Source organism: Equus przewalskii, chromosome 6 (genome assembly GCF_037783145.1).
Source record: "Equus przewalskii isolate Varuska chromosome 6, EquPr2, whole genome shotgun sequence".
Taxonomy (NCBI): Eukaryota; Metazoa; Chordata; class Mammalia; order Perissodactyla; family Equidae; genus Equus; species Equus przewalskii.
The window spans coordinates 57714237-57726365 of NC_091836.1; the positions used below are offsets into that span (position 1 = coordinate 57714237).

General features: G+C 37.3%; 1 protein-coding gene across 6 annotated transcripts in view; it reads left to right on the forward strand.

Moving 5' to 3' along the window:
- GRM5 (glutamate metabotropic receptor 5) overlaps positions 1–12129 on the forward strand; it is a 474279-nt gene that overhangs the window by 380939 nt on the left and 81211 nt on the right. For all 6 annotated transcript variants that reach the window (XM_070623933.1, XM_070623938.1, XM_070623932.1 and 3 more), the window contains 2 exons: positions 2599–2767; positions 8587–8713. In XM_070623933.1, the coding sequence (XP_070480034.1) occupies positions 2599–2767; positions 8587–8713 (296 nt within the window). The remainder of the gene's footprint in view (positions 1–2598; positions 2768–8586; positions 8714–12129) is intronic.

The following is a 12129-nucleotide window of genomic DNA, read 5'->3' on the forward strand; positions in this document are numbered from 1 at the left end:
GGCCAGGTCCTTCTTCCTGGTCTATCCGGAAGCTCCACTGAAACCTGTCCGCCATGGATGAGCCCACTGGTATTTGAAACCTGGGTGGCACAACATTCAGCATCACAGCAATATGTAAATGCCACAGTGTAAAAGCTCAGACAGGTGGTGTGGTTCCCTGACCAGGAAATGAATGCAGGCCACAGCGGTGAGAGTGCCAAATGTTCACCATTAGACCATCAGGGCTGGCTTCATTATGTTTACCAACAGACAACTTTTATCACATATTTAAGAACTAAAGTTCTTTTTAAAGCACCTTAGGATTAGAATTATAGACTGAGAGGACCTTAGGAGCCACAGAAATCTAGTACTCTTCACAGTCCCCTCCACCAAATGACGTTTCAGTTGCCCTGACAACAACCTTGCTTCAGTCCTTGGGTAAGGAGAGCCTCACTATCTTCTGGGGAAAACTTCTCTAATTTTCAGAGAGGTATAACCACTTAGAAAGTTCTATGTGTCTGTTCAACTGAATCCTGTCTTCCTCTAGGTTCTATTTAGTAGTTTAATAGAAATGTTTTTCCTTTTGGTTAGAATATATTTTATCTGTTTAATTTTGTTTTTGAACAATATACAAAATACAATTTAAAAATTTTCAGGATATTTCAACTATAAATTATGGCCAGTTAAGGAAGAGGCAGACGTGGGGAGACAGAGTTTTCTTTTTTTTCCCCCCACAAATTGGATCTTTTCACTTTTGAACATTTCTCCAATATAAAACAAAAAAGACATGGATAAAGAGATAAGAACCTTAAAATCTAAAGTAGTTCTGATTTCTGCAATATTTAAGCAATGGAAAATTGATATCTCAGCTTGCCCAGCAGATTTGGAGTGGTCTAAGGGAGAAGAATGCACAGCAGACCTGAAGTCGACAGGCACAGGTTAGGGCTTGGCTCCATCACTTGCATACTCTGCAATCTGGTCCTGCTCATTAATCTCAACGAGCTTCAGTTCCATTATCTGTAAAATTTGCAGTTTGAACTAGACCTTCTCAGAGTTACGAAGTGGTAGAAATGGGGCTGATGGCTCATTTCGAAGTGAATACTGAAACCCTCATATCTCTTTAAATCAGTAGCAGCAAAGAAAGAAGCCTCCAGACACCAAAATTTCTTTCTTCCTCCCAGCCTAGAATCTTCATAGGTTATTTGCTCATAGAGAGTCACTTTTTGAAATCTTAGAAGCCCATGTATTTGAAGTAGCCAGTGACAGAATATGAATTCTTTTTACCTCAGTGTTCTATGTTCTAATATCTCAACTCATTGCATGCTTAGTAGCCATGGGGTAACTGATGGAATAGAGAGATGTAGGACTCAGTTTTGTACCCTATAGGTTGATACGTTTGGCTTAGAAGTAGAATTTAGACAGCTCCTCAAAATTGTTACTGCCTGCAAATAAAACACTGTAGGATAATCCTTAAGCCACTGAACAGCTAACAAAACTTGAGAATGAGTTAACATTCTGAAAAAGACACTACTAAAAATTGTGATTGGGAGTGAAAACAGAATGCTATCATTTTACAATATAGGTCCAAACAGATTGATGTCAGATTTGTTCTAACCATTTCTGTACTGAGCATTGATCTGAATATGGTAATCTGGCCACTTGAACCCAAAAGCTAGAAAGCCTTCCATCCACGTCAATTTACGGATAGCTAAATATGCTGAGCGTGGAAGCTTGGAGGAGGCATTTATAAGATCCCATCTCCCAATCCTGTAAGTCCTGGGAGATCAAAGCATAGGGTACTATGTGACGACATTGTGTACCTAAGACATACTTACAAGTATGTCTACAGAAACTGACAGTGGTGGTATTGCGCATCCAAGGTCTTCAGATTGGAAAATTATTTCAGGATTGCTTCTCTGGAAATATTCTTACATATAAGAAAAATCTCATAAATAAGCACATTAATTTTCCCTCTTTACATCTCTATCCCCATACTCAAAATAAGAATAATAGCTAATAAAAGCTAAGAACTCATGAGGGACTGGAAGCTTCCAGCATGAGGTACTTTAGAAGCTATTTTCAGACTTATTTTAAACATCACTCCTAAAAGTATCTTTAAACAATGAATTTAGCCGTTGATAAAGAGCAAAATAAGAAAGATAAAATCAGGCCCTAGCCAAATTACCCCCACATTGCTTACAGCTGAAGACAAGATTAAAGATTTACCAGATTTCTCGCTTGGTTAGAAAAGGAAAATTTTATCATTGTACTTGAGTGGAGATGAAAACCTTTCTAGCTTTTTTAGAAGCCTAACAGTGGTACTTGTTTAAACTTCTCAAAGTTATTTCAAAACTGTCTTTCATTCTGCTGAGGTCAAGTCACCTGCTCACATGGGATTATTTTCTATTTCAGGTGTAAGCTTGAAAGTTAAAAAAAAAAAGGTCTCTGAAGAGAAAGTGAAACAGACAGGTTTTTTGTTATTCTAAATGTACTGTCATGGAAAATTCCACTGCCACTAATACGACAATACATACATTTTTGGGGAACGAAATCTATTGCTTTTTCATAGCTGAATATTTATATTCTTAACTGAATAATTATTATATTCTTGTTCCTAAGGTATGAAATAATGAATTTCAAGGAAATGGGAAAAGATTATTTTGATTATATCAATGTTGGAAGCTGGGATAATGGAGAATTAAAAATGGATGATGATGAAGTATGGTCCAAGAAGACCAACGTCATCAGATCTGTGTGCAGTGAACCATGTGAGAAAGGCCAGATAAAGGTAAAATAAAGTCCCTGTTTCTTTAATTTTTGCTATAAACTCAGAAGTGTTTATTATCACTGGCTATTTTTTTTAATTTTAGATATTTGTTTCACCTTTTACATTGTAAGCGTGTAACATCAGAAACTGTATTTTTTACTTTTCTCTCAATAATTCCTTATGCTAGCTAGTGCAACTCAAAATAGTCTTAGTAGTTGGACTGATTGAACCAACTGATGTGTTGTATTTGCCCACATCCTTTCTGCTCACGTAGCCTTTAAGACATGCTTCCTGGGAATAAACAGTTCACAGTTGGGGATCACATTAATTTCTAATTAATTTAGCAAATATTTATCAAACTGTTGCTAGCATAATAGTTTATATCAATGGGGTAAAAATATCCCTTACTGCTAGAAGATTGGCATGAGACTGTAAAGTCTAGATGAGGAAAAATGTCATGGGCACAGATAAGCAACATCATGTAAAATGTGATGACTTTATTAAGAAAGAAAAAAAAAAAGGAGCTATTTAAGTACATACAAAAGAGAAGGAGAAATTTCTTCTGAATAAAATGTCAGACACTGGATCATGAGATAGAAGAATAGATATGATTTCAGAGAGCGATGTGGGGAAATGATCACTTACAGAGACGGAACAATAGGAAAGGTACAGAAGTGGTCGAGTGAAGACTAGTCTGGAATAACAATGAATAATCTAGGGTGCATCACTCTAACTGGTTATTGTGAAAAAGAAGCTTGAGGCACCAGCTCCAAGACCGAGTTTGCAAGCTCCACTTCGGTCGCCCAGGGTTTCACTGATTTGGATCCTGGGCACAGACATGGCACCACTCATCAGGCCATGCTGAGGCAGCATCCCACGTGCCACAAGTAGAAGAACCCACAATTAAAAATATATGACTATGTACTGGGGGGCTTTGGGGAGAAGAAGGAAAAATAAAAATCTTAGAAAAAAATGTTGAAATGATAGGTTGAAATTTGTGGAGAGTTTTGAAATGTCATACTAAACAGGTTGAACTTAATTTTTGTTAAGCAGGAGTCTGAGAATAATTTTGACCAAGATATTGACATAAGCTGGGCTATGGTAGGTGAAGATTCATGAGAAGAGTTATGAAACGTGAATAAAGAAAGAAGAGACACATTAGAAGGACACTGTGATGGTGGTAGCAAGGGCCCTGAATTATGAAAGAAACAATGAGAATGCAAAGAGGACAGGGGAGATACTTGAGAGGAACATTATGGAGGTAGACTCGATCAGTTGTGCCTACCAATTGGATGTAGGATGGGAGAAGAGAAAGAAGTCCAAGAAAATCAACTGCAATTCCAACTCTTGGTAACTAGAAAGTGCCGTTGTCAGGAATAGAAAAATGGGAATGGTTTTAGAGAAAAGGCAATGGCTTAGTTTTGGGGCCTGTTGGTTTTGAGATATCTAGCCAGTGATGGAAAATACTGGTCTATAACAATGAGAAATAAGGCTGAAGATACAGATTTAGGAATTAACTGGACAGATCTAAAGTTGAAGCTGTTGGAGTAGATAAGATCACAGAACCTGAAAGTACATAGAGAAAATACATGTGGACTGAGAATAGACAAGGAAGATCCGATTTTAACGTGTAAAGGTGGAGGAGAAGGTAAAGGATCAGCGGCAACAGAGTCAGGAAGAGAGAGAACCCAGGAAGAGCACACTGTCAGGTAAGATGGTGGTCAGTGGAAGAGAGGGGTCAAGGGAGAGAAGGACTGAGGGAAAGACAAGAGAATTGGGGTTTAGCCCTTCAACTGGGGCCTTCTGGAAGCAGAAGCCTGCCGGACTGAATAGAATAGAATGGTAATTGACCAACGAGAAGGGCGAGATGCAAGCAGGTAAGGAAGGGAGAGTTTGCTAGTTAGAAGACGTTGGAAAGCTACTTTTAGGCTAAGTAAGATCTGGGCACACTTATAGGAAATAAAAAGCCAGTGAAAGAGAGGATGAAGATATAATAAAACTAAAAACGAGATTAGCTTTTGGGGTACAATGCTTTAAGGAAAGAGAAAACAGTATGAAAATAATTTATTCATCAAGTAGTTTTTTATTGTTGGTTTTTTTTTGAGGAAGATTAGCCCTGAACTAACTACTGTCAATCCTCCTCTTTTTGCCAAGGAAGACTGGCCATGAGCTAACATCCATGCACATCTTCCTCCACATACTTTATATGTGGGACACCTACTACAGCATGGCTTGGATCTGAACCAGCGAACCCTGGCCCCTGAAGTGGAATGTGCGCACTTAACCGCTGCACCACTGGGCTGGCCCCCATCAAGTAGTTATTGAAGTACTACAATACCACTTTTCAGGCGGCGTATACACCTGGAGCAGTTGGCCTGTCTTTTCAATTAACCTCACCTTCACTCTGTTTAGAACACATTCGAGCCGTTCTTTCATTGGTCATTAAAAATGAAACTGAAATCTTTCAAAATCAGTTGTAAGGCCTTCAAAGTATAGTTCTGAAAATTTGGTAAGCATAAGTCCAGAAGGAAGAAAGACAAGGTAAATGAAGATAAGTAGAAATTTATTAAGATCTGCTAAATAACCCGATAGCTTATGGAATATCTGAAAATGTCTGAATATTTTGTTATGGTATACAGCAAGGGTTGATAAACTATGGCCCACAGGCCAAATCTGACTTGCTGCCTGTTTTGTAAATAAAGTTTTATTGAATTACAGTCATTCTTATTTATTTATGTACTGTCTATGGCTGCTTTCATGCTATAATAGAGTTGAATAGTTGCATTGCAATAGAAACTGTATGGCCCAAAAGTCTAAAATATTTACTATCTGGTCCTTTGCAGAAAAAGTTTGCTGACTTTTAATATAGTGACAGTCTGCATCTTGGTTAATCATCTTGCAGTTAAACTCTGCAGGTGAAATTCTTTATAGACTCACTCAAAATATCGATTGTTCTTAATTTCTAGTTCTTCCTATAGAAAGATATCTTTGTTGTTGGACATTGTTTTGATCCTTCACAACAATACACTTTGAACCTGTGCCTTCAAAATGCTGAATGGCTGATTTGAGAGATTTCTTTATATATGCTTTTCTACCCCATTCTACTAGGAAAAACACACAATGAAAGAATTTGACAACCTGTCGTATTTTTAATACTCGTTAATTTGTAATAATGTTTATTTAGTCTTTTTTAATCCCAAATTCTGTTTTCCTAACCAGATCTCATTTTCAACTCATTAAATACACAAGTGACAACATTTTCTTAGTATAATTAAGGTTGTTGCTGAGGAACTTCATTAACGATATCATCATCTCATAGCATTGTTCAAATCGGTTAACTTAGTGTCCATGAAAGGACACTTAGTCTAGCAAAGGTTCAAATATGTTATATATTGTTATTCATAAAGAAAGCACCACAACTTCCAGTGTGTTCAAAAAGAATGGGAATTCCTATGAAAGACAATTGTAACCACCTGTTGTATTCAAAATGAATGTGAAACAGAACATAACAAGCAAAAAAGAAAAGTAAAACAAATCAGTTCTGAATGATCAGAAGAATACATTGTTGTGAATGATCAGAAGAATCAAGTTGTCACTATTGATTCAAAAAGAGATTGTAAGGGCCAGCCCAGTGGTGTAGTGGTTAAGTTTGCACAGCCTGTTTTGGAGGCCCAGGGTTCACAGGTTCAGATCACGGGCGTGGACCTAGCACCACTAGTCAAGCCATGCTGTGGCGACATCCCACATAAAATAGAGGAAGATTGGTACAGATGTTAGCTCAGCAACAATCTTCCTCAAGCAAAAAGAGGAAGATTGGCAACAGATGTTAGCTCAGGGCGAAACTTCCTCAGAAAAAAAATAAAAGAGAGAGAGATTGTAATATTGGAATTAATCTTGGAAAAGGGCATGAACTTATTTTGGTAAAAAGCTGAAATCCACAAACCAATGCAAACTGAACCTAAGAAGTCAGCATATTTGAGGGAGGAGGGTAAAGGGGTTGGAAAATGCAGCTGCTTTTGTTTGCCAGGCCCTGCTAAGGTCCTGGAAGGAGAACCCTTCAGTATTTGAAATGTGCCTACTTGCAATACAAAACCTAACAAGTGTCCAACAATAGATTGTACCAAGTGTGGTTAAAATTTCCCTGAAAATGAAATTCTTCATTACTCTATATGGATGTTTATGTGCATATTTCTAATAAAAACAGTTAACATTTTTAGAATGTTCTTCCCTTTACAAATCACTGTGATATATTATTTAATCCTCAGGAAACCATATAAGGTAGGTATTATTACAAAAGCAATGGTCTTAGTTTGAAGAAACAGGATCAGCTAGAGGACCATTCAAGGTCGCACAACTACTTCGTGGCTGTAAGTCAGACTAGAATCCTGCTGCCTCTTGATTCCCAGGCCAGTACTCTTTCCACTACATCTTTCAAAATATCATGAACTCTGTCTTTATATAGACCAGTGAGGCTCAATATTTATGAGCACGAGCCTTGAAGTCCAACAGGCGTTGTTTGATCCTTCATCTACCCATATGTGTTGTGTGAGCTCACTGTGCCTCAGTTTTCTTCTCTTAAAAAAAAGAAAAGCATAGAATTAGAACAACCTACCTTATTCAGAGCTGTTCCAATATTTTAATGAAACAACAGCATATGGCATGCACTAAATAGCCAGTAAATAGTCAATATTATTGTAAGAACACATTAGCTAGATTAAGCAGATCTAATTAGAAATTTTGCCTCACTTATCTGGTTATTTTAGGGAAAAGGCATTTCAGGCCCTTCTGTCACCATTCCCTACTTGTATTCAAGAGCCAGCACAAGGGACAGTACAAAATATAAGAAAGAGGTGCCAGCTTAAAACACTATTTGGATATAGGTATCTGGACGTTGCTATTATGAAAGGTCATTAATAGAGTCAGCATCTAAGACAAAGAATATAAAGTGTAATCATTGCTGTGTGTGGTTATTGATAGTTATTAATCACAGTTTAATTATTTATAGGAATGTTTAATGAATGCCGTCTCTATTCCACAGAGGCTATTCATGCACTAGTAATGGAAAAAAATAAAAGACATCCATTTCTAAAGAATAACATCTGGGACTCTCTCAACTGTTAAATTATTTCAATTATTTTCCACTGCCTTAAAAAAATCAAACAGATGAAGGGGTATATAATCATCTCGGTGACCGTATCCACCTTCATCCAAAGCAAATCAAATCTACTAGAATAGAAAGGAACGGACTGAATTATTGAACCAGATTTGTGGTAGACCAAGAGATGACCTCCAGAAAAAACTTCAACTTCTGCCTCTTAATTCAATACAAATTCCTAATTATTTTTGATCAATATGGATAGATTTTTGAACTTTAACAGATATGCAATGTCCTTTGCTAACAATTGTTCAACTAGAAGAAGGGAGCCAAGGTAAATCCAGAGAGTAAAAGTTCTTAATTCGAGGGAAAGAGACACAGACTCTGGGGAAAATTCAGTTATATTCACACGTATGTGAATGTATGTGTATTTATATATGAGCACGAACACAGGCACTTAATTAAATATAGGTATCTAAGGCTAATTATCCAAAGACTTGCATTTAATTTCATTCTTGACTCTGTCACCAACTAGATTTATGATGTTGGACTGGTTGCTTAAACTCAGCCAATTTCTTTAATTATAAAATGGGAATATTAATACTTATATTGCCTCTCTGATACCATTTGAAATAATTTATGTGAAAGTCTTTCCTGCTTTGCAAAGCAGTACACTTGAATAAAGGCTTGCTGGATTTTTATCTATGCAAATAAAAATAATCAAAATTTTAAATATTTGCCTTAGGTGATCCGGAAAGGAGAAGTCAGCTGTTGTTGGACCTGTACACCTTGTAAAGAGAATGAGTATGTCTTTGATGAGTACACCTGCAAGGCATGCCAGCTGGGGTCCTGGCCCACGGATGACCTTACAGGTATATGTATCACAATGTCAGCATTGGTGCATCCCTCAAAAATCAACTGGAAAACGACACAGACATGGCAGAAGGGGGTCGCATCTCCAAGTATTTCTCATTTTGGTGGTCTTGTTTATATGGCAAAGAATTCCCTTAGGAACAAAAGCCTTCCTGACAGCTGGGCTAACCACAAAAATCATTAGATCTCAGAGAGAGATTGACCCATATTCCCACGCTCACCCCCAAACTAGATCAGAAGCCCTAGGTTTCCTTTTAGGCGTTTTCAGCCCATCCTCAGGATATGCCCAGGAGTTCCCAAGCAGAGCCCGTGTTAACTGTTATTTGAGGTGGAGAGAGGGGTATTACCCAAGCAGAGACTAAAATAAGTCATGACATAGCCAAGAGCAAAAAGGTCGAACAGAATTGGGTGGAAGTTGGCCTAAAACTCTTTGCTTCTCTTAGTGCTTTTCTTTAATCTAAACTAGGAACCTCCAACTAATGAGTTTTCAAATAATGTTAGCACAGGGCAAGACTCATTTCTGCTTGTTTTTTGGGTTTTTTGGTTTTCCTTTTTTTTTGGCTTTTGTGTTGTGGTTTGGGTGTCTTTTTTTTTCTCCAAAAATGTTAAGAAATATGTCATTGTGTTCTCAAGATTATATTTCATAGCTATTTCCAATTTTCACAATATGAGAATCGAATATTATGCATTCTTTCTTTCCAATTTAGTCAATAAACATTTATTAAATGCATATCACATGCCCATTTGCTTACTGCTGAAATAAAAATATAGAAATAAAGATACAACCTCTATCTTAAAGAAGTTAATGAGAGAAGCAAAAAGGTAAAAATATAATTACAATATAATAAAAGGACATAGATTTGTGGACATGAGTATGAGGAGGGCCCTATGAAACTGAGTTTGCAAGAAAAATAAGATCAAAAACATTCCAGGTGGAGGGCCCACGACATGGTATGTCAGGTCAGCTAGTGGTTTTATAATTAAGATGGATTTATCACAAAACTCCTAGAGGCTAGAAGACTATAATGTCATCAGTGTTCGACTCCATCCCTCACAGGATGAGAGATTATCCACGGTAGTTGTACTGGTTTATTCCAAAAGCTTGGTTCTAAAACTCCTGTGATCCTGGGCCTTTTGAGACCAGCTCACATTAAGCTTTGTTTTCAGTGATTGGTATTTATGCAAAAGACTTTCTTTTCTTAAAAAATAAAAAATTCTGATTTAATAAAACACCCAAGTGCCTTATGATAGCATTTGAGTCCTATTTTCACCATTAGACAATGAGCTTTCTGATACTCATACACATCCTGGTACCCTCAGAGCCAACTCAGTGCTAAACACAAAGCCTTCAACCAGTTTAGAGGAACAGATGAACTACAGCACGCGCGCGCGCGCGCACACACACACACACACACACACACACACACATAGAGTACAAATGTCAGAAAGAAAAAACAATAGTATTGGCTTCCTTGGAAGGGTGCTGACGAGAAGTACTGGTGATCTTTTTCTTTATACTATTTTTCTACCTTTTATTTTCTAATTTCTGACGTTAATGTGGATTATCATTAAATTGAAAAACTATCTTGCAGATTCAACTATCTGCATGGCTAAGCACCTTGAAAGTGAATATGTAGATGTAATTTTTTGTCCTATGTTTCGTAAAATCATGTTACTGACAATGAACATGGTCTGCTTTTTCATTCATTCAACAGAGAAGTATTTTATTATTACTATTTGCATTATACTAATAGGTGCTGGAGAAATTGAAGTTAAAAAACAAACATGGTTCCTATGTCATTTGGTCCCCATAACATAGTTCTTATATATTTTACCATCTTGTTGGGAGAGAGACATTCACCACACACATTCTCTCTCTCTCTCTCTCTCTCTCTTTCTCTCTCATACACACAGACACACACACACGCATAGACAAATTGTTCTAAGTAATATGAAGTAAAAGAACAAGTGAAAATATTATGGAAAATGTAATTTAAATTTGTGGTCATAAAAATCTCTCTGAAGAAGTGAGAATTAGCTGAGACCTGATAAATTGAAATAGCTAGCAAAGAATGGTGAGAAAGGCACTTCTGGCTGAGGAAAAAGCCCATTTGAAGCCCTTATATGGGTAAGCAAATGGGAAAATGGTGTCAGAAGGGATGAGAAAGGGAGCAGGGGCCAGATCTTACACAGCCGTGTAGAACATGTTCCTGATTTGAGTGACTAATGTTAAGTGCAATGAGAAACTATTGCAGGGCTTGTGGTAGAAGAAGAAAACGTGATTGGATGTATATTCTAAAAGTACCATCCTGGTGGCCATGAGGGAAAATAATCTGGAAGGGATGGCAAGTGGAAGCAGGGAGACAAGTTGGTTGACAAGTTGCCATAGCAGGCAAGAGTTTTCGGTGGACTAAACAATGCATCCAAAGAGTTGAGATATCCTTTGAAGTAGAATCAACAGGAGGTAGAGATGAATTGGCTGCAGTAGATATTACATAATGCTAACAAATTTTCTGCCTTGAAGACTGGGAAAATAAATACATTCTTTGATAAAGAGCAATAGTTTGGCTTTAGGCAAGATCAGTTTGAGATGTCTTCGAGATTTTCAAGTATGAATTAATTAATTTAACAAATTAAGGCCTTAGTCTGTGCCAGAAAATTTAACAGGTACTGGAAATACAAAATTTAGTCTGTTTCCAAGAAATTTATAATCTAGTGGGAGAAAAGCATGCTAACAGGTAACAACACAGCGTACTGTGTGCTGTAGGTGAGGAATGAACCAAGGATTATGGAGAAATGGATGAGGGCATACCTAACCCTGGAGAAGTGGGAAAGCTTTAATCTCAAGGCATAATCTTGAAGCTCACTTTAAAAAAAGTGAAAAAGATCATATTAGAAAGAGTGTGCAGTATCAAGGCTATTAATGGCACCATCATTCTCCCTGTTGCCCCAACCCAAAAGAAGTGAGTCACCTTAGATTCTTCTCTATTCCTGGGCACACATATCCAGTCACTTATCAAGCCTGGCTAATTGAATCACTAAATATTCTTAGTCCCTCCCTGCTCTCCATTTGTACAACGCTTCCCTTGAACAGGTTCTCTTCATCTCACATTTGACTCTTGTAGTCATTTCTCATTTCCCTGCTCCCAAATTTATGCCACATGCCTCTAAGTCCACTTTTTACCTTGCTACTGGATAATCTATCTAAACTTGAGATTTGTCCCTTTTGTTTCACTGCTCAGTGCTTACTAATGGTTTCATATCTCTACAGGATATATTTCAAGCTTTTTAACATGGGATACAAAATTCTTTCTCTCTCCCACCCTCCTACGATCTTTACAGTTTCAACCACCAGCACCTTACAACTCTCATTTTACATTTTAGTATCAAGGGCTGCTTATAATTCTCATCTATA